The sequence below is a fragment of the Gallinula chloropus genome (genome assembly GCF_964237585.1).
Source record: "Gallinula chloropus genome assembly, chromosome: 5".
NCBI classification, from domain to species: domain Eukaryota; kingdom Metazoa; phylum Chordata; class Aves; order Gruiformes; family Rallidae; genus Gallinula; species Gallinula chloropus.
This window is the reverse complement of record NC_140090.1, coordinates 17,794,626-17,817,392: the sequence shown is the minus strand read 5'-3', so window position 1 is coordinate 17,817,392 and position 22,767 is coordinate 17,794,626. Positions and strand designations below refer to the sequence as shown.

At 38.5% G+C, this 22,767-nt stretch overlaps 1 protein-coding gene across 1 annotated transcript in view; it reads left to right on the top strand.

Moving 5' to 3' along the window:
• The window catches only part of LY75 (lymphocyte antigen 75), a gene marked incomplete at its 3' end in the record, with an annotated part of 44,776 nt that extends 22,310 nt beyond the window's left edge, over positions 1 to 22,466 (top strand). The window contains exons 16-35 of the mRNA XM_084265028.1: positions 165 to 288; positions 1,125 to 1,160; positions 1,409 to 1,584; positions 2,680 to 2,744; positions 3,760 to 3,836; positions 4,852 to 4,988; positions 6,583 to 6,688; positions 8,519 to 8,679; positions 9,321 to 9,450; positions 11,900 to 12,132; positions 13,796 to 13,964; positions 15,200 to 15,361; positions 16,198 to 16,320; positions 16,754 to 16,948; positions 17,320 to 17,540; positions 18,616 to 18,790; positions 19,273 to 19,440; positions 20,643 to 20,765; positions 21,219 to 21,386; positions 22,291 to 22,466. Of these exons, the coding sequence (XP_084121154.1) occupies positions 165 to 288; positions 1,125 to 1,160; positions 1,409 to 1,584; positions 2,680 to 2,744; positions 3,760 to 3,836; positions 4,852 to 4,988; positions 6,583 to 6,688; positions 8,519 to 8,679; positions 9,321 to 9,450; positions 11,900 to 12,132; positions 13,796 to 13,964; positions 15,200 to 15,361; positions 16,198 to 16,320; positions 16,754 to 16,948; positions 17,320 to 17,540; positions 18,616 to 18,790; positions 19,273 to 19,440; positions 20,643 to 20,765; positions 21,219 to 21,386; positions 22,291 to 22,466 (2,925 nt within the window). The remainder of the gene's footprint in view (positions 1 to 164; positions 289 to 1,124; positions 1,161 to 1,408; positions 1,585 to 2,679; positions 2,745 to 3,759; positions 3,837 to 4,851; positions 4,989 to 6,582; positions 6,689 to 8,518; positions 8,680 to 9,320; positions 9,451 to 11,899; positions 12,133 to 13,795; positions 13,965 to 15,199; positions 15,362 to 16,197; positions 16,321 to 16,753; positions 16,949 to 17,319; positions 17,541 to 18,615; positions 18,791 to 19,272; positions 19,441 to 20,642; positions 20,766 to 21,218; positions 21,387 to 22,290) is intronic.
• Between the last annotated feature and the right edge of the window lie 301 nt (positions 22,467 to 22,767).

Sequence of the window (22,767 nt, the reverse complement as noted above, 5' to 3'; positions counted from 1 at the left end):
AAGAGTTAAGAGTTGTATCTGCTCATTTTTTGCCAAGTAAGTTGTGGTACTAAGCCCACAGTAAAATATACTGAGAGTACCTTTTTAGTACAGTTTCATCTCACATTTCACATGTTATAGCCTGTGCCACACTAACTCAGTTCTCTGTTTCTACTTTTATTCAGACTTCTCCGTTTTCACGGAGATCATTTTGGAGATTTTATTTCCATGAAGGCAGAGACCTGGAATTTTACTTCAAGCCTTTTGATTGTGATGCTAAACTTGAATGGGTCTGCCAGATAACAAAAGGTAAACTGCAGTTGCATCAGTTTTTTCCTATAAAATATTTAATTATTTATTACCACTACCATTATTGCCCAATAACAGAAACTTTGCAAACAGTATTTTATCACTTCCCTTCTGAACTGTTAAGAGGTCAGTACATGTGATGTCTTGTCTGTATCATATGCAAACAGATGTGCACTTAGAATGTTCAAAGATATATCAGAAAATGACCATGAGGAAGGTGCAGCATCACTGGTCCCATATTCTTTCTCCCATGAAGTGAGAAGTGGCTTCTTATTAGGTGAGATGATACAAACCACCAAGTTGCAGCTTTTGTGGAATTTACTTAATCTTAGTGATGTTTGTAACTAAATGACCACAGACATCCTGGGTGCACAGTTTGCTTCATCCTTGGGTGAATGAGCCTTCTTCTGGTAAAACAGGTGCATTCTAGTGAGACAGAGCAGTGGGAGTGGCACGGCATGTCTGCACAGATCCAAGTTTTTCCATGCAGTACGAAAAATGCTGTAATATAGCAGGCTTTTACATTTTGGTGGTTCATTAAAAGGGATTTCAGAAGATGAAATCTTTTAGTTGTGGGTAGGTATGTGTATATATTACTTTGACATTTGTATTCTGCTTAGGAGAAAAAAAAGCAGCAGTTGTTTAAGGCTGAGATATATACAAAATTACATTTAGTTTTACATCAGCTTATCTTAAACTATGTAACCTGTGTATGATTCCCTTTTAGTCATGCATGCTAAGAAGCATGAGTACAATACATCGTTTCCATTATTGGTGACCACAGTTTTGTTAAAAGGTAAACTTGAAGTGACTATTCCTCTTTTCCCTCTGGACAGGTAGTACTCCAAAGAAACCTGAGTGGTACATACCAGGTAAATAGACTTCTTGCATATATATTATTAATACTCTGTCTTTTATTACTTTTATTATTACTGAAATACCTGTTTGATACCAGCAAAGGTCATGACTGACAGAATTTGATTCTGAGAGCACTCAGGATGCAAGGAGGAGCATTGGGTCTTCCCAATGTCAAACTGAAATTTCTTACTAGTTTCAGAAGAAGAAAGGATGAGTTTTTCGGAATTTATTTCTTAATACATGTGGTGTTTCTTCTGCATAGATGAAATTGGAATTCATGGAGCCCCACTTGTTGTTGATGGAGCAGAGCTGTGGTTTGTACCCGATAAAAACCTGAGCTTCCAGGAAGCTCTTTTCTACTGTCAAAGAAATGATAGTGATTTAGCTACTATGGATTCTTACCTAAAACTCAGGACTATACTACATCAAATAGAAAAGGTAAGGAGGTGTAATCTGTTTAATAGACACTTTCCACTATAGGGAAATTTTCTTGCCAGCTTTTCCAATAAAAGATGATGCTGATCCTTTATTTATTTTCTTTTTCCTTTTCAATAATTTGTAATTGCACTTAAAAGGAAAAGGTGAGTTGAAAGAGAATTACTGTAATGTAAAAGAAATGCTGAAATTCACAAATTGACTGTCTTAACATGAGGAAAAAAAACCCACCTCTGAATGGAGTGAAAGCGTCCTAACAGGACCACTATGAACACATCCCATAGTCTGCAAAGACTTCACTAACACTTGTGCCAGTTCCTAATTTCATGCACAGGACAGCACATAATTTTTCACCGGATGAGAGAATTTAATTAAAAATGCCTGATGGTTTGGTAGCCTTTGCAGAAAGGGATTGGTGGTGTTCATAGCATGAAAGTAAATTATTTTAAGGAATCTTATCAAAACATTTCAAGTTTCAGCACCTCTGTTACTACATTTCTTCAATGTTCCTGCTTGTGAGACAACAATGTTTTCTGCAATTAAAGAAAACATTTCTTCTAAGCTCTTTTTGTGAATTTTCTCCTGATGAGATGTTGCTTGGAAAGAAACTACAGGGCAGGAGAAATTGAGGATTTGACCTGCTCAATGTCTTGCCGTTTCATGAACTATTTGTTGTTAGGCTATCTGCTGGAAGAACAGGATTATTCTGTGGAAGGAATGTCCTGTGGAACCACATCAGTTTTTGGCAGCTTGCAGCTATGCCCTGATTGTCTGGTAGAGTTCCTGCTGTGCATATTGTGGGAATGAGGGGTATACAGCACACACTTAAGACAGTGCTGCAAGATTTCCTGTAGCTTTATCCAGCATAGTGGTAAACGTGGGCCTTTTTTTCCCTGGTAGGTGCCAGGGTCCATCTACTTGGCATATCAGTTTCAAACAGTATCCTTTCCTATTATTTCCAAAGAACAGTAATTGCTGCACATTTTGGAAACATTTTAAATAAAAAATAAAATTTTATTTGATTTACCCTTGGTAGAGACTGGAGCTCTTTTTCTATGGGTTGTAAAATATGGGGTATTTTGTTCTTTATTTCCACAGTTATCAAACAGCGAACAGAAGTGGTGGCTGAAGTTCATTGATTATGGCTACAGCTATCACTCACCGTATGTAGAATAATTATGGGATACTTTATTGTAAGCTTTTTTTGATGTGCTCCTTAGGAATGTAGTTAACTATATAGAGTAGTTTCAGATGGCAAATATTTTATCCTCAAATTTGTAAAAGGTGAGACAAATAATTTGAACTAAGTTAGAAAAATGAAAAATACAGTTGAAATGTTTTAGTTAGCTGCCAAATTCTGAGTTCTATTCCCATTACAAGCATTATTGACATAAAAAATGAATTCATAATAGCTGCATTAATAATTCATTTCTAATGTATCTATTGAAGCCTGAAGATTTCAGGTTGTTGGGCTTTGACATCTTAGGCTTGTCATATGAATCCTTGAAATCTGTGGTCCTGATAGCTAATGCATTCTGTTGATCTTAAAATGCTTTAATTGGATTTTTAAGCTCATTTCTATGTTCTGTCTATAATTGGGGAACTGACGCAAAAATAAGTTTCTGAAAAAACACTGTTGGCTCAGAGGGTATCTAAGAAATACCTGAGGACAGGGAATTTGAAATTGGCTTAAGACATTCCTCTTCCAGTTGGGTAATGCCTAAGTCTTGAAGGGTTTATAGTATAGCCCTGTTATTGATGAGATGACTGATAGCAAACTTTGAATCACGCCATCCATGGCTCCAGAGAAGGATCATGGGCTTCTCACAAGGCAAATTCTTCACTTTCAAAGTACTATAGTGATATATTACTTTGAAAATAAAACTGGGCCCATTCTCCTCACTTGTCCTGACAATCTGCTGGTGATTGTGGTATGGTGACAGATAACCTGCTACCCTTATTCTGCACGTCTCCGCAACGCATTTAATTTGGGCAAGGTACATAGCTGCTGAACCTACCACATATTTGTTCCTAGTCTGTTTTCCTCCCCTCTGTCATTTCCAGTGTTGTAGAAACAGTTACTAGCCCAAATTTTTGTTTGCACTGGCTCTGTTGCTATCAGAATTTTCAATTGAAGGTCACATGGGATTGGAGATTGACTGAAATGTTTGTATCCAGTTTACAGTTATTTTCACGCTTCCATGATCGATTCCTGAGGGATTGCTGGCATGTTTCTAGAAAGAACTGGTATAGAGGTATGGTTGTTTTTAATTTTTCACCCCTTTCTGTCATTTTTGTTAAAGTAATTACTGTTCTGCCCACATTCTTCTATTGAATGCAAATTGATGTTGAATTAGGAGTGAATGGCTTTTTGATGATGATCTTTTTGAATTTTGAATCATTTATTTCTTCTTTATGATAGAAGCCATGATAATATCTCTTGATGACCAGAGGCAGAGGACAATTTTTTATAACTGATTGTCACTCTCTGCAGCATAACTTGATTAGGTGAAATCTGGTTTTGGTGGTTAGCTTTTGTTGTTTCTGCTACATACTCTGAGCTCTGGAAGCTGTGTTAGAGGAGTTTGTCTGAATACTTGCAACCACATGTGAATCTGGAGATGCAGATTTCATTAAGTAGTGGAGGTACCCTGGTGGTACTTGAAGCTTCTTATTTCCTTTTTAAAATGTTGGTTTATGTTGAGGAAAATGTATAACCCCAGGAGAACAAATAGTTCTTCCTGTCTACTATTTGCACTTTAAAGGAAATTATTTTGTTGCATGCTACTGGCTTGTTTTCATCCCAATTAGACCAAAATTGCTCTTGACTAAGAAGTCAGTCCAGTTACTGTAGGAGTCACATAAAGCAGTACAGGCCAGATGCTCTTATTACAGATGTTAAAGGATTCCTTTTTGCTTTAATGACCTTTAGGTCACGCACCCTCTATGACAGAGTATGAGATTAGTCCCCATTCAAAATCTACATTATTTTTCTGTTTTGAGTTCTCTCTGCCTATATCAAGTGTTATTACTGGAGCTAAGGGATCAGACTCTGAATCCTTAAGAGGAGTATTTTACTGTCTGGTTTAAATTATTTACACTTGTCTTTTGCTTTGCTGTTACTTTCAGTGCTTTAGATTGCATGGTACTTCATTGTGGTTGCACTGAAATGGACTTCAGCTTGGTCTTTAGCATAGCATAAAGTATGGATGGCAGTTGGATTGTGATAGGCATTACTGTAACTGGTTTTTAAAACTTATATTTCTGTAGACTACCCAATTAACTGTAACGTGAAACTGCCCTTCATCTGTGAAAAAAACAATGCCTCCTTACTAGAGAAACATGATCCCAGTTACCGCCCAGTCAAAGGAGGTTGCCCTAAAGGCTGGCTTCAGTTCCGGAATAAGGTATGGAGTTAATACCAACTGACTAATTATCCTTACTTGGTTTTTGTAGCCTTGTAAGCTGCACTGCCCTGCTCAAAGAGGTGAGGAAATACCTCCTGTGTTCAGGAAGGAACTGGATGGTGACTTTTGAAAACTACATGCTGTGATGAAAATTGTCTCCCCCTTTTCTCAGTCCTTACTCAAGTTTGATGGTGTCTTAATTTCAAAGCAGTAATTTTCAGATATTCTGCTTTCCCATCACCACACATTTAGGTCCAAGAATGTTGGTTGATTGTATTGTCTAATCTTGGGCTCTGCTGTAAAGGAAGAGAAGGATTAGAAAGGGAGAAGATGAGGTTTCTGCGGCAGAAGTGTCTTGATTCTTGAGTAATCTGCAGCAAGCCGGCAGACACTCTGCTTCCTAAATTGCCTTAAAGTCTTAACTCACTTAAGAATTAGAAACAGCTTCTTAGAATGAGCCAACAATGTCCAGAAGCCATACTACAGTATATTTCAATGCTGTGTTTTAAGGCAGCTGCCTACAGTCTTAGACTGATTCCTACATTTGGTCCTACGTTTTGTACGTGAGAACGAACATGCATCAAATCTGCACGTTACATTGTGCCAAGGTTTGCAGATTTACTTCACATCATTGCAGAATATAAGTGTTGAGTTCCCATGTAGTTTCTCCCAGAAGTTAACATATTACAATACAGGTTCCTGAACCAACTCTGTCTGACTCTATAGTTCATGTATGAATTCTCATTCATAAAGTGTTTGGATCCATACTCAGTTCCTTGCCATCCCCTCCTGCTTTTAGACTTCCTATGACTTAATCAATTTAGTGGGATAGTTGTCCTAGAGAAGATAAACCTCTGCAGAGGGGTGTTCAGAGGGCTTGGAACCTCATGATCTTTAAGGTCCCTTCCAACCCTAACCTATATGATTCCAATTGATTCGGCTGCCGCCTTATTTGTGTACTTGATGTTACTTTAGATCAGCCTGGGTTTCAGCTTTTGAGAGATCCTCAGTTGTGCCAAATAACTGTAGAAGGCTCAGCAGGCATCATGGTTGGAGATTCTGCAGAAGACAGGCAATTACAGAACTATGGTGTTTAACATAAAAAATAGGAAACTCCCTCTTAACCTGTGTGATTGGCTAAAAAATAAACACCTCAAGGGGGGCTTCAGACTGCCATATAACGATCACAATACTTGCAGATCATAGAATCACACCTACAGCACCCAGCATTCCCAACTGGAATATTTATATCATTCTTAAAACAGCATATTAATATAATTCTTAAACCAAAATGTGATCCCAATGTAACCAATTAAAAAATTACTGAATTCTAATGCTCAGTGAATGAGGAGTTACTCACTGGGATTGTTCATCACTTTATATTTAGATATATATCTTTATAGAGCTGTTCTGTTGAATCTAATAAGAAGTGCGTGCAGCTAGTATGAGTTCTCTTGCTTTCTGAGAAAAATACATTTTATTGTAGGAAATGAGAACGGGGGTTTTTTGGGTTGTTTTAAGAACTTTTCTTACAAGTTATTTCTTAAGAAGCAGTGTTTTGAGGAAAATCAGTTTCATTGTGTTTATTTTGCAGTGTTTTCTAAAGATGAAGCCTGAATATTTAACATTTAATGCAGCTAATGAAAAGTGTGTAACTTTTGGAGGCTCTCTTCCATCTATCTCAAATCAAGCTGAGCAAGGTACGGTGCTGAACTGGGGGCACATTTAACATACAGCTTCTCTGCCAAATTCAGTGTAGTTCTTCTTAAGAACTTGAGCATAAAACTTTATTTATATACAGGCATACTGGGAGCATTCTAAAAATCCAAGACGAGTTAGAAATGTGTTACCTGCTGTTTGCATCACTGGAAACATACCATGGAAATTGAGTCAGCAAACATATGAGACAATTTGAAGAACAGCTTCTTTGCGTGATTTGAACCTGTTCTAGAAAGAAAAGTAAAACCTTGCATTAAGAGTTGAGGATTGAAAGGCTACCACTGAATGAAGAATTCTCATGTTTTGTTTTACAAATTAAAACATAACTGAGACTATAGACTCTGTACTGTGAAAACTAGTTTAGGAGCTGCTTCCAAGCCAAGCTCTGCTGTCTGTGTGGGGATGAGATGGCAAACACAATACCCACTGGAGCACTGTGTGCTCCAAACACTCTGTGTCTTGAGTGCTCAGCAGGTTAATATGGCAATGTGTCCAGACCTACAACCTGCAAGCTCTCTAGGACACTGATAGGAGAGTGGAAGGCAACAGGACTGCAAAACATAGAGTTGTTGCACCTTTGGGACCTACATCTCAGCTGTCACATAGAGTAATTGAGGTAAATGCAGTGGGGAAGAAACGCATTCACACTGGCTGCAGGTGATTTCTATTCTTTGATGGAAAGCTGAAGGAGATTGCTGTATTTCCATCTATATTCTTTAGGATAGTTAACAGTTATCTGCAAGTATATCTGAAGTAGCTCATTTGATTCTGTGATGTGCACAGTGTGGCCTCACCTGAAGTACTATGTGCAGTTTTGGGCACCACAGTACAAGAGGGACATAAAAATATTGGAGTGTCCAGAGGAGGGCAACAAGGGTGGTGAAGGGTCTGGAGGTGAAGTTTTATGAGGAGAGACTGAAGTCCCTGGGTGTGTACAGCCTCAAGAAGAGGAGGCTGAGGGGAGACCTCATTGCAGTCTATAGCTTCCTGACGAGGGGGAGTGAAGGGGCAGGCACCCAGCCTCTCTTTGGCAGCCAGCAATAGAACCTGAGGGATGGTATGAAGCTGAGACAGGGGAGGTTTAGGCTGGATGTTAGGAAGAGGTTCTTAACTGAGAGGGTGGTTGGGTACTGGAACAGGCTCCCCAGGGAAGTGGTTATAGCACTGAGCTTGACTGAGTTCAAGAAGCTAAGGGGGTTACTGAAGTTCGGGGGGGTTGCTGAAGCCCATTGTCCCCTGTCATAATGCTCACTAAGAGGGGTCTGATTTTAAGTTTTCCTGGCTGATTTTTTTTCCAATTGAACCTGACATCCTTTGCCCTGTCCTTTTTCTGATGGTGGGGTAGGCAAACTCTGCCAGTATCCAGGAAATGGTTCTGAATGGTCAGTAGGAGAGGAAGATGAGAGATAAGACTTCCTCCACTGATTCAGAGGGGTAGAAGGGAGCTCTTCTGTTATTTCTGCAGGGAGATAATAGAAGAACTTGCAGACCTGTGGAAAAGCACCTTTGAAATTTAGATGTAAGTGCAAGAATACAAAATAGTGGGCAGTGAAACAGGTTGAATCCATTGCCTGCTCCTGAGATGTGAATTTGGAGGACATATACTAATAATCTGCTCCTTTGAGATAAAATCAGCATGAAAGGTGTTATTGAAGGAAGGGATGATAAGTATTTGGCAGTCCTGAAGGGCTGGGAAAATTAAGTTCATACACACAGGGATTGCATTATCTTATGTAAGCAGAGTGTTTTTTTCAAGTGTTGACTTTTGTTGTCTGAACCACGATGTGTACATTTACTGTTCTGCCCAACAGATTATATAACATCCTTGCTTCCTGGTATGCAGAAAGACATTTGGATTGGTTTGCAGTTTCTCTTCAGCACAAGGGAAAACAAATGGGTAGATGAGAGTAGACTGTCATATAATAACTTTCACCCACTCCTGACAGGAAGAATAAGGAAAATCCCAGTTGACGTAAGTTCTGACTTTTCATTTCTCTTGAGTAATGAAATTTGGAATGTTGACTATATTAAGGAAGAAAAAAAAAAAAGTAACAGACCACGTTCCTCAGTTAGTGGTTTTAATTGGCAAACAAGGTGACTGTAATGGAGTTCTGATTACCTTTATTTGGATGACAACTCCTGAACTGAAACACTGAAGGGTGAAGGAAAAAAGCTGAAACATCTATTTAATGACTCTCCTGGAACTTCTATTTGCAATTTAAAGGTTACATGAAAATAGTTATCAAAAAGATGTCATCAGTAATTCTTGGTTCAGTTACATCTAGAACATATCTGTAGACTATTACATATTGGTATTTTGCTTGCTGCTCTACCCAGAGTGAAGCATAACAAAGGCAATTGAATCACACCTAAAAACAAGATTTATTTTAAATTAATTCAATATTCTCCCCTGTATTTGACTTACAAATTCTTTTTGAGTTCAGGCACCTGGTAGGGTTTGTAAAATTGGTAAGCTGTATTGCACCACTCCTTTGAAGGTGCTTAAACAAGTTCAGACAGCTTGGATTCTGATAGCTTCATGTTACTTCACCTTGTCTACACAAGTATGTTTATGCCTTATTTGAGTCTGATAAACGTATTCCTGGTTTTCAGCTTTTTGATGAGGAATTTAACAATCAGTGTGGTGTACTCCTCAATGATCCCAAATCACAATATGTTGGAACATGGAATTTCACTGCTTGTGCTGACAGACACTTCTTGGGTATATGCCAGCGGCCGGTAGGTAAGTGAAGAGTCAAAATAACTTACAGCCAGGATTTGCAGGTAAGTTGAGTGTGCCAGGAGACCTTTTAATGCATGTAATTGTTGTATTTGAAGAGCAAGAATTTTGTGGAGACTAAGCAGGTAAATTTTGGAAAAGCAGAGTGGAGGATGATCTGGGACCTATTTTATCAGCTGTTTTGAATTTTCAGTTTTGTTTCTCATAGCCCAGTTCAGAAGGAGCTTCTCTTTTCCTGAAAGAGTCTGTGTGGTTTCAATGGAACCATGTTTCTGCTGACAGGGTTTTAATGTTCTGTGGGTGTAGAGGTCATGTATGTCAAGGGGCAGAACAAGTGATGAACTTCATCTTCAGAAGTGGAAGTGGGAAGCCCTGGGAAGAGATCTTTCATCCTCCTTAAACACTTCCTAAGGGTTTTGTAGCTCTCTCAGGACATGAGGTATCATACGCTCTTAATGTTGAAATAAGTCTCCCTAGAGCAAACCTTGAGGGCATAAGTGGAGAGTGATGATTTGGAGTGATGCAGCTTTCCCTAGCTTTGTACAGATCCGTTGGTGTGAGTGGGTTTTCTTTATCTGAACTAAAAATAATATTCTGATGTAGCCATGTGGGTTGGTCGACACCAATTACTGGAATCAGATCAAACGCATACAGCTATTATGTGCATTTAATTACTGCTGTGGGCTAATGTTCAGCATACCTACTTCTGCGTATGTTCCTCTATGTAAATAATCCTTTTAAGTAACTGACACTCTATCTTCTAAAAAAAAAAAACAACCCCAAAAACAGGTGTGCAAAACACACAAGAATATGCCCACCTTCTCCATTCTCGAATAGATGATGCTTTCCCCCCACCCTCCCATTTAACAGAAAAAAATGTTCTTCCTTTCAGTGCCAAATACTTCAGAAATTCCAAGTGGCTAGATTAGAAGTCTGGTTGGAAGAGATGTCCTCATAAATAATTCAGAAAAGGGGATTTTTATTAATAGGAGATCGACAGTGTATCTGTGTAGATCCGTGTATTAGTAGTCTGGGCTGACTAAAATACTAAGTGCTTCTTCCTAGCCACAGCCGTAGAAGGTGTAATGAGAAGGAGGTTTGGATGTGTCCTGCTGTGGTCTGGTTTTACATCAACATTGTACTAGGAATCTAAGGAGAATTTGGGTTGGAAGGGACCTCCGCAGGCTGCAGGGACAACTAAAGTCGAGGTTCCCCTAATTCTAGGGGAAATGGCAATTCAGTTTCCTTGGAAATCTTGACGTGGTTGTGGTTTGCAGAACTTCTTGAGTTGTTAATCATCAGCAATTGCTTCTTTCAGAAATGGACATTTCCTTACTACCTTGTTTCCAGTTTGGTACCCCTTGATGTGTGATGGCACCCTTGGTTCCACGATTCTTTTCTGTAGCTGTTTACTAAGTGAAAGCATTTGGCAGCAGACACAAACCACTTCAAACAATGTTTCAGCCTTGTCACTTTTCTGATCTATTGAAAGCTGTAAATTGCATATAAAACCAAATTAATATTATGTTTCCGTCATCTTATGTTTTGGAAAATGGCCCTGTCAGCTTTCAATCAGCCATTTATATCCTGTTATTTATAGAGTGATAATTTTTCCTTTCCCCCTCTATCAGCCTTTTTCTGCTTGAGATATTTTGAATGTTGGAGTTGTATTCCCTTTTGGAAAGCTGGTTTCTTTTCGGTTATGTATAAAATTTTGGGGGTTACCAGGTTTGCATGCTTTAATTTACCACCCCAGGAATGTTTGCATCCTTTATTAACTGCAGTGGCTGTGCCTTGCTGAGCTGTATGCCTTCAGTATGATGCTGATAACCATGATAACACTCTGTGCTTTGAGCACAGATACTGAATTATTCCCTTCACTATGCAAGGTAGATTTTCTGCAATTAGTTAAGCACATGTGAAGGCAAAATCAATTCCAACCATGAATGGCAGTACGAAATTTTGGGAATGTGCTGTACACTATAAGAGCTGCATAGATGAGTTTTGTGGTGCCTTAGATTTGCATAAGCATAAATCCGCAGGCTCTATAAAGATCAATGAGTCAAGCTCAGCTGTTGCTATGTCGCAGAAGAGAGCAGTCACTTTCTTGTATTTAAAGGTCTAGAATATATTTTTAATTCAATAAATAGTATTATTAACATTATTTAGCAGTTTAAAATAGTAAATATAGAAAGATGGCGAACCTAAATTGAGAGAGATAGAAAAATAGATTGGCTGGATATAATCCCTTTTGGTTTTTCCTTTATATATTTTCTATCTAGAAAGATATTTATTTCTAATAATAATCTTTATTATAATCTACTGTATAAGATTTTTTTCTTTTCTTTCCCTGGGGGAAATTAAAAGAATTTTTTCTGTTTGTTGTAGAGAAATTGGGGGTTTAAAATGTATTCCAGTGTTCAACCATTTAATAACTTGACATCTTTCTTAGGCATAGGAAAAGCTGATAACCAGACAGAGGAAGTCCTTAATGAAACACTGAGCTATCGAAATTATCGATACATGGTTATCCTGAAGAATTTGTCCTGGAATGATGCAATGAGTGAATGCATAAATAACAAGATGCAGCTGGTTAGCATCACAGATCAGTTCCAGCAGGCTTTTCTTGCTGTTCAGGCTGCCATTCATAATTACCCACTGTGGATTGGACTCTTCAGCAGAGATGTAAGTTCTGTCTTCCCTTCAGATTGTAGCTTAAGATAATTTTTAGAGTTGTGTGAAACACAAACTGGGATACAGAAATGGAACGAAAAATTAATTTCTGGGGTAACTGTGTTCATTTAGAAGTAACCATCTGGAAGGTCTCAAGATAGATGTTCTAAATCTTAATTTTCCCAGGTTACTTAGTGGTTAAACTCCACTGGATGTATTTGATGATGAGAGAATTCTTTTAAAAGGTATAGGATGAAGGGTAGCAGTAGCATTTCTCTTTTGTTAATGAATGAGTGTTGCCATGTAATACCATAGCCAGTACCACTCTAGAAAGACAACACAAAATCTCTTTTAAGAGAGAGACTAGAAGTGGCAAATAAAAATCAATGCATATCATTGAACACTTCTGGAGATATATTTCTAAAGCTCAACTATCATTATTTCATGTCCTGTGTGCCTGTGTTTTGATTTAGACAGGTTAGTGGGTTTTCATTCTGTTTTGTCTTTGGAAAAGCCCCTGCAGGAGGTACTGCTTTGTCTTTATTAGCCATAGGACCTCTTGAAGATCTTCATTGTGATTGAGAGGTTGCTCAGCTGTTAATTAAATGGCTTGGCCTTGCTTTTAGGGTTTCTTTCTTTATCTTAAGACTCGTGTGCTTGAGAAATTGCAAGAAAAAAAATAACATTTATTTGAGAAACTAATGACCTACATGATGGTGGTCACTCAGTTTCTGTGGTGTTACACCCTTCCTATGTCAGTAAAGGGCTATTGACTATTCCAGGTAAAGTAGGAGTAAAAAAAGAAAGATTTAAGTATATACTTCATGGAGAACATTTTTAAAAGGAAACAGGCATTAAATCTTAGTGAAGATGGGGAAACCAGAACAACCTACTTTCCCTCCTCTTTGAACCTTTATCTGTAAGTGAAGATCAAATGATTCATACAACATGCTGTATGCAACTCAGGCATGCTCCAGCTTTTCACAATTGCAACACTTTGTTATTTGGGCACAATTAAGTCACATGAAAGGGAATTATAATGGTACTGGTCAACAGAACTTGTTACTCCAGTGCTGGAATCACAGACACAAAAGAGAGATACAAGATAAATTAAATTACAAAGCGGCAGGGGAATTTCCTGAAGAAAACTTCTACATGTAAGATTCTTAATGGATGGTGTGCTTTTTGTGTGTGGGGTTGTTTGGGGTTTTTTTTCATTCTGCCTGCATCCTCCAGGGCATGAACACATCTGATTTATTAAATCAGTTAAGTATTCCATAGATTACTTTCAACTCAGCATGGAGTAACTGAGACTGGGCCTTGTTTTCAGATAGTATCAGTTTTCCAAGGCCAGATAATTGTATCTACTGTTGATTTTCAGGTGCAAATTGTATCATTTGGACATCTCATTGCCACGCCTTCCTCCATAAGTACAGGAGTTAGACATCACCATTTGATAATCTGCCACCCAGTTCATATTTTTGCAACTGCAGAATTTAAAATAACAGTTTGTCACATTGTGAGCCAGCAGATCAGATTGTGAGGGCAGTGGCACACTTGGAGTTCTCACCGGACACTGTAGAAGTCTAGCCAGTGTAAATATATTGCCATGTCATTTTCTGTACCTAGTATTTTTTATTATGTAAGCTCATCCCTTTGACTTGTACAATGCCAGGGTGGAAAACATTATGGCTGGCTGGATGGCAAGCACGTTAGTTTTAGTCGCTGGTCTGAAAATGATGAAGAAACAGGCGAAGAATGTGTGGTTTTGGATACTGATAGCTTCTGGAAGACTTCTGACTGCTCCTCTGAAAATCAAGGTGCTATTTGCTACGCATCAGAAAGTATGTATCCTGGGATAATACTTAAGAATAGCTGAGTTTTGGTTTATTATGAGGCATACTTGATAATGGCAGATTGCAACTTAAAAATACAACTTTTTTAAAACTTGTTTCCTCTGATAGGCTGATTTGCATGTCAGGAAAAAAAGAAAACAATTTCACATAGGGAGGGGCATGCACCGTTTGGTCTTAATCCAGTGGTCTAATGTTCCTGACAAATGCATTTGGCAGGGGTGCTTTGGGGCAGACTGTACCCTTCATATTGTCAACTGGTCCTACTTTTGCACTCTTTCTGTAAGATTGTGGCATACTAATCTTTCCCACTTGCATGAGGAAGAAGATTCAGCCACCTCTGTACTATTCATATCTTAATATGAGGACTTCCTGAAATCCCTTCAGACGTGAAAGTCTGTACAGGGAGGACATACATTACCCGATGATCTCTCGAGGTCCCTTCCAACCCCTACAATTCTGTGATTCATGACTACAGGGAGAAGGAGGATAGCAGGTAGTCACAGAATGGAAAGTTGTAAATTACTCAGCTGCAGTTCACAAAACCCTTCTAACTGTATAGCAACTGTAGGAAGACTGGTGGGGACACAGCAGAACATCTTCTGGTGTAGCACAGCCCTTGTCTGAAAAATTAAAAACATTTTTCTGAGAGATTGTCACATATTTCTTCCCCATGAGACCAGTATAATTTGGTTTTTGTTTGGTTTTTTGTCCCTGAGACTATGTACAACACAGCTTAACAGTGTACTGACTCACAGTGAAGTGTATACACAGCATCATGACATCCTTAACTATTTTGTGCTTGCAGTCTGCACACCTTCAGGAAGATTGCTTCTCAGGTATTAGACAGCACCACAGAACTGTGGTACCAGCTGTGAAGTAGCTTATTTGTTTTGGTGATCTGCCTTCATACAAGATGCAATAAGAGCTTTAATTATTGGTCCACACTTGGCTCTTTTATGTGTTTTTTTTTTCTTAAACCTATAAAACAACAGTGATGAATAGTTGTAAGCATCTGTATTCTTCAATAATGTTTACTGCTTTTGTTATTTTTAAAAAAATCACCATTATGAGGAAACTTAAAGCAACACTTAAAGCACATTTAGAAGCAGAACTTAATTTATCTTGCATAATTTTAAATGGTATATTAAAGTGTTTTGTGTTGTATAAGGTTAAGTCTTGCTATTAATAACCCATGTCCTAAATGTCATCTTTCCCTTCCTTAGAGAAGATTGAAAAAGAAGAAGTTACACAAGTTAAATGCCCACATAAGATTAAAAATACACCCTGGATATCATTTAGAAACAATTGCTACACTTTCATGATAACAAAAAATAGATGGAGAGACCTGAGGTCTCAAGAAGCTCATCATTTGTGCAAGCAAATGAGTAAGTACTTTGTCATATTACTTAAATCAGCTGAGGGAGATGAGTTTTAGATCTGAGTCACTGTCTTACAGTGACAGCAAAGTCAGTGTTGAGCAAAGGCATAACACTTGGAAACAAGCAGTAGTGTTGCACTGCCTAATGCTGTTTGCCCGTGCGCTGCTCTGATGAAAAATATCAGAGCATGGGTAGGAAATTTTGAGGGAGATGGTTGGGAACTACTAAACCCTGGGATCTCTGAAAAATTGCAAGGTTGTAGTCGGGTTTTTTCTCTTTATAATATGGAAATTTTTAATAGGTTGAGTACTTGTTATCACCTTGGTAACACTCTGGCTTTACAGTCACATTTCCTGTGTGTCCTGTTGTGGGTTTTTTTTACCATCCTGAACAAAGCATGAGCTTAGGAACAGCTTCCCTCTTACATTACATCGTTGCCCATGGCACTTCAGACATGCATCTTTACAGAAACATTTTATTTTTCATGAGTTTTTAACGCTGCTTCTCTATGAGGCAGTTCCAGAAAATCAGGAAGTTGCTGGTAGTTTTATGTTCTGTACAGAGAATAGAATTCTTACTACATAGAACTTGAGGTGACAGTCAAATCCATAAGTATCTCTGGAACTGATGTCTTTGTTTATCCACAAAGCCAGGGGCAGCACTCTCAAAAACGCCTTTAAAAATTGTTTTTGTCCTGTTCTTTAAGTCACTATGTGATAAAGGTCTAGCTTTTAGGTCCAGACTGTCTATCTGCAATAATTATTGATGATGATAATAGCAAAAAATATTTATTTTGTAACTGAAAGATGCATTTGTAAGTAATTTTTAAAAATCTTCAACAGACCCAGAATCGTATGTTGTGAGCATTCGAGATGAAGAGGAGAATAACTTCGTTACTGAGCAGCTTCATTCATTCAGCGGTCTGGCTGTGTGGGTCTGGCTGGGAGTGATTTATGATGACAGCGGTAAGATTTAAAGGCTTTTTCTTTTTATAACTGGATCAGAGACAAAGTTTACAGCATTTTAAGTGCATGTTTCTTGCATGTTTCAGTGTACAACGAAAGTAAAACTGAATGCATTCATATAATAATGCTTTATATTTGTATTTATCTTGTAGAACAACATAACTGGACATGCTTTCTGTTTGAGTAATAATTAGATTCAATACCTCCTGTTTAGTCTAGATTTGATTTCCCTGGAAAGCGGGACTTAAAAGGGCCTGGATGAGTAACGCTAAAGTATTTAGCATTGTTTACAAAGCTGATTTACAGTAACTTAAAACATCACTGCATTTTTTCCAAAGTGAATATCTGTTAATGTTCTTGAATGTATTCAAAGTTAAATGGTATTTCTACACATAATGTCAGTGTTTTAATAAATATGTGATGTTTTCCGCAGATAAAGTTCTCAAGTGGTATGACACAACTCATCTGACTTATAATAACTGGAGGCTGGGAAGACCTAGCATAAAGAAGAACAGTTTTTTTGCTGGTGTAAATCTTGATGGGTTCTGGGATATTTATAATTATTCTCAAAGTTGGCATGCTCATCACTATACTGAGTACAGTATTCTTGCCTGTAAAATCGAAAGGGGTAAGTAGGAGAGGAGATCTGTATGTGGTACTGAGGGTCATCGTTTATGTCCTGGTTCTGCAGTACCTGCTATATAAGGCGCTTTACTTTGCTTCCAGTGAAGCACATGGCACAGCAGTGACAGGCTTCTGGATTACATGGTCCGTCTGTGCATCACTGCTGTAATGCTCCATTCAGGAGGAACGTGTTTGCTGCACTCCTCCATCAAACTGCTCACAGTGTTCAAAGCAGCAAAAGATAACCCAATATAAGTGTCTTGTTCTGAACACCTTAAGTGAATTGCATTAGTATAGACAGATTTTACCGCTTCTGTATGTTCCTTACAGCGTGAATGAAGCAGACTGAACTTACTGTCTTACTCTTTGAAATAGGTCCCCAACAGCACAAGCCTCCATTGCCTGAGTCTATTCCACATGGAAACAGAACATACAGGATCCTTCAGAAGAAGTTAACATGGTATGAGGCGTTGAGAGAATGCAAACAAAATGGGAGTGACTTAGCCAGTGTACACAGTGAATCACAACACTTATTTCTAGAAGATCTTGTCAAGCAGGATGGCTATCCACTGTGGCTCGGGTTGTCAGTTCATGATGTAAGTACAGTCTCAGTAAGGCAGTCTCTCAGTCTTGCTCTCAGTAAGACAGTCTCAGAGCTTGTTATTAATTTTCTGCTCTGGGTACAAAATGTTTTCTGATGTTTTTTTCAGGTTTCTTAGAATTTCTATTCCATGCAGTAGATTACCTTCTTTTTCAAACCCATTTAACATACACTAAAATTTAATACACTTTAATGTACATAGCCACACAGAGATATCTTTCTAAATCCTTAGGATTTTAAAGTAACATAAAGGGCCTACATCATGCCTTGTGAGACCTTTGAAGGCTTCAGACTTATGGCCTTGTGTGGGGTCATATTCCATAAGCAAATATGATCAGACAAGGCTGTAAAGAAACCTGTTTAGTCCACGCCAGGACCAGCTCTTGGGCAAGTTATGCGTCCCTTCCCCCAAGAGGCAGAGCAAGATGCAGCTGCAGATCTCCCTTCTCCTTTGTCTGCTTAACCTTGGAGCCAAAAACCTGTGGCCCCAGCCCTGCTCCCCACACCTGGCTATAGCAGTTAATGGCAAGGAAACCTCTTTGCAGACACACGACTTGCATGCCTGCCTTTGCTGCCTCCATTCCTTGTTTGGTTCAAATGGGTCCCTCCTCATAACCTGACGTTTCATTATGATGGGTTTCCAGCAGTGTACCTGTAGTAGGAGCTACCACAGCAAACCATTCCTGAGCAGGCCAGCATTGCAAAGTGAGGCCATCTCGACAGTTTAGTATTCTGCAGCATACTCAATGTTCATAGCAAGGAAGGCAGACAGCTTAAATGAAACAGCAGGATGAAATTAAGTAAAATGTTCCCCATAGAATAAAGGTTTAAGCCTGCAAGCACAAGGCTCCTCAGTTCCCACAGATAAGTAGGATTTCAGTGTTAAGAATTGATTGGAAAATGTGAACTATGTTGTATGTTTGTTTAGTATGGATTTAGAAAATGAGACTGCCTGCATTTTATCACTCTACAAGTGATAAATGTTGCTATATGACTTACTAATGACTGACAAGAGTTAAACCACAGCCATATGCTATAGTTTAAAAGTTGTGGGTTTTTTCTTTAATTAGGGAAGTAAAGCTAATTTTGAATGGTCAGATGGAAGCGACTTTGACTACTATCCTTGGGAATTAGAAAACTCAAATAGTACTGAGAACTGTGTTCTGTTGGATACTAAAGGATCTTGGAACCGTACAAAATGTACAAAAGCTGCTGAAGGTGCCATTTGCTATAGCACTCCAAACAGTAAGTGTTATTTTTAGTATTTTGCATAGTTGTCTCATATCTTTGTATGTGATATTTGGAACTATGACACATGATGCCCTCTTTAAGGCTATCAGGAACGATATGACACTTTTTAATTCTTAAGGGAGACTAAGAATTCTCCGTTCCAGTGGAGAAGAATCTAAAGCAGTACTGGTCACCTGTGGTATGAATATCAAACTGTATCTTTTCTGAACTGAAATCCATATCAAACACACCAAACTTCAGAACTCCCTAAAAGGCAAGAAAAAAAATGGTGTCCAAGCCTTTGGGACTTGTCTTATGCTAGTTTTCAATTAAATTCATCTATGACACATGAAGAAGGAACATAAGCTAATTGAATCATGGTTTTTGGTACAAGTAGTAGTCCTTAGTAATACTTACCTGTCCTTATAACAGGAAAGACATTATGAACAAACTCCTACAGTAGAAATAACACTGATTTTTATATTTTGCCTTTGCAGAGAGACAATTGCAGCCAAAGCAAGCGAGCAGAGCTTCAGGATGCCCCCAAATAGATGGTACCCTACAGTGGATACAGTATAAGGATCACTGTTACGCATTTGACATGGCATTCTACAACTTTTCAGTGTATAACATGGAAGATGCTAAGAAGGTCTGCCAGAAACTGAGTATGTTTAGACTCTTATCACATTACAACTTGCACTAGTCCTTTATTTGAAAAGAAAGAAGAAAACCCCAACCAAACCAAACTACCTTGCTGTATGTGACCTTTTATGCTGCTTTAGCTTAGGAAAAGTAATAGCAAGCTTTATCTTTGAGCATCTGATTAAGATTCATGATGAAACTCTGCAATGTGCTAACTGTTTGGTACCTGGCTTTCTGCAAGTAAAATGCAGATAGCCGTTGCTAAAGGATTCAGAAATGTAAGGCTAACAGTTTGGAGGAAAACATCTTGTTTGCATACAATTATCTTTGTAATAGCTAGTGCTGTTAGCTGTGCTTTCTCACTATATCCTCACATTAGCTGCTGGCTAATAGGGAGCTGGCTAATATATCAAATGGTACAAAGCACATATTTGATATCTTTATAGATATTAAGGCACATAATGTCACTAAAAACCTTCATTAGATGTCAAATTAAGGAACTTTGTCTCTTCTTTGATACACTATGTGGGGAATTGTAATGCAGAGGATGATGTTAAGTGGTCGTGCATACAGAATTTTTAATTCTTGGGAGCCAGTGACTGTCATAACTTTGAATTCACTGTGTAGGATGAAAAAGGAAAAGTGCACATCCTGGATACAGTTTTCTGCCTGGCAGTTGAAAGAGACCTTTTCTAAACTAAGCTTCTGGATTATATTTGCATATACCTGTAAAGAATGTGCACATTCTGAGCCTGACTCCTGTGTACTCTTCCCTGCCTCTTATTCCTTAGTTGCTGTAATACTGAATGTAAAAAACCTGAGGCACAATAAGGGATTGATTTGGAAAGTAACTTGCCTCGAGAAAATGCTGAGCTTTTGTTCAGTTATATTTTTGAAAAGGGCTTATTATTTAGACAAGACTAGTAATTCTGAATGTGGCATATCTTTCAATATCTTCTGTATACACAGTCTACAGCTGTGGCAAGTTTACATCATTTTGTATGACCTGCTTGAATAACCAGTCCCCTGAAGCTGCTTGTGTAACATGCTGTGTTTTAGGAGATGGGGTTGTGTCTTTATTCTGTAGGTTGCCTCAAGCTAATTTCACAAGCCTAGATTGACAACTTTTTTCCAATAGTAATTTCTCCCTCAGAAAAATCAGTGTACAAGCACAATGAACAAATCTCTGAAGCTGCAATCCTGACCAGTTTCCTCTTCCCCTTAGGTCCTTCAGCAACCCTTCTGACTATAGTGGATGCTGAAGAAAATGCATTTGTGAGCACACACATAAAGGAAAATGATCTCATCACCAGGAACGTATGGCTTGGTCTGGCTCAGAGCTCCAAGGGTAAGTAGCAGCTGTGTATGAGCACAAGTGCTTCATGTGGTAAATACAAATGTGTAAATCCTTAAATAAGAATATACTTTTGCAGTGTTGATAGCCTACAGCAACTCCTGGCTGAGGTTGGAATCCTTATTTAGCATTATAAAGCCCTTTGGACTTCATTGTAGCTTAAGTCACCCTGTTGCTCACTTAAGACAAAGAGAAGGTACTGGAATTCATTTCCACTGTCACTTGGTGCCTGGAGGTGAAGCTGCAAATACCTCAAGTGCTGAAGATCTGGAAGATGAGCTTTAGTTAGAAGTCATGTGTTCATATTTATTGCTTTTAATATACAGGATAGACAGCCCTGTTTCTTTTAGAAATGTAAAGAAACACAATGTTATTCACCATCTACTGGTAACATTACAGCATGGTTTGGTGATGGAAGCTAAGCAGACTTTTTTTCCCCAACAACAGGTCGGTCCCTGAATTGGCTTGATGGCTCATCGGTACATTATGCCAACTGGGGAAATAAAACTGCAGACATCAATGAAAAATGCAGTGTTATCCTGTCCTCAACTGGCACCTGGTCCAAAGTTGACTGCAGTCATAGTCAAAGCAGAGTGGTTTGTAAAGCTCCTTTAGGTACGAAGCATTGATTTTAGCAGAGATTCAATTCTGCACTGACTATATTCAGGGGGTTTGGTGGGGAAAGTCTGTGCTGAAATAATGAAAGGGCAGTTCACAAAAGAACCTGTCAAGCACCTCTGCCTCTAAGTTGGAGTCTTCTCTTGCTGTTTTGCCATAAAACAGCATTCAGGAACAAGTTGTCCAGGAATTTACTTCTGACTTTCAGTATCCACCTCGAGGATAAGGGAGAGAACTGAAATTACTACTTAAAAGAGCATGGAGTAGTTGCTATCACTTCTTATTCTGGGGCATCTCTCATGGGTGAGTCAGTGGAGGTGGGAACAGAAAGATCTCTGCTTGCAAGAGATAGCAAGGAAGTGGACACTGGAGATGGTGGTTCAGTCTTGAGGAGGCTTCATGCAGCGCCAGGCTCGGGCCTCACATCACTTCCTCATGCTTGCTGTGTCCAGGAAGGCAACAGTTTCCTGAGCATTAAAGCAGCAAGTTCTGAGAAGTGGTGGATTTAACTTCATGCTGCTCAGGATCTCCACAAGATTCTCTCGGGCGAAGGGAAACATAATTTCCTCACTTCAAGAGTTTGGGTACTTGATAGATTTCTGAAGTATGCAAACCTGGGAATGAACACAGCATTTACTAGTAGGTTTTTTGACCTCCAGAGGTTCCTTCCAACCTAAATACATTTAGGAAATTAACAGAATGATCACAGTGAGCTACTAGATGCTGACTGATATGGAAACCTAACTTCCCACTGTTAAGGGGAAAGTGATGAGTTAATATGATAGAGTTTAGTTGAAGGCAGCACAGTATTAGTGTATAGCTAGCTAAGCATCAACTCCACAACAAAATATTCTTTCCAAAACTCTTAAAGAATAACTGTTTGTATTTTGTTCTGTTACAGGTTCTAATCATACTGGGGTGGCTGTAGCATTTGCCCTGCTAATTCTCTTAATCATCGTTGTCATATTAGTGTGGTTTCTCTATAAAAAGAAGCATCTTCACTGGAGTGCCTTCTCTTCAGTACGTTATCAAAGAGGGATGAATGATGATGAAACTGATGATATGTTCACAAAATAGCTATTGAAGCTGTTCCTTCTGGGTAATTTAGCATGAACTTCACTGTGTGAAGCCTTAAGGAATGAACTACTGGATGTTTTATTACTTCTTTTTAGAAAAGTAATAAGAAGGTTATTAATGGGGGCTAAATTTTGTTCTTTTGTACAAGTGCAATTTTTATTCAAGTCCATGGTAATTATTTACATCTGGCCTCAGCTATTTAAGGTTCAAGGTTTCTAGAGTTCTGTCATTTTTTAATTTATAGTATTTTCTCTTTTTATTGCAAAGAGTTTTTAATGGAATGATTAATGCCAGCAGTACT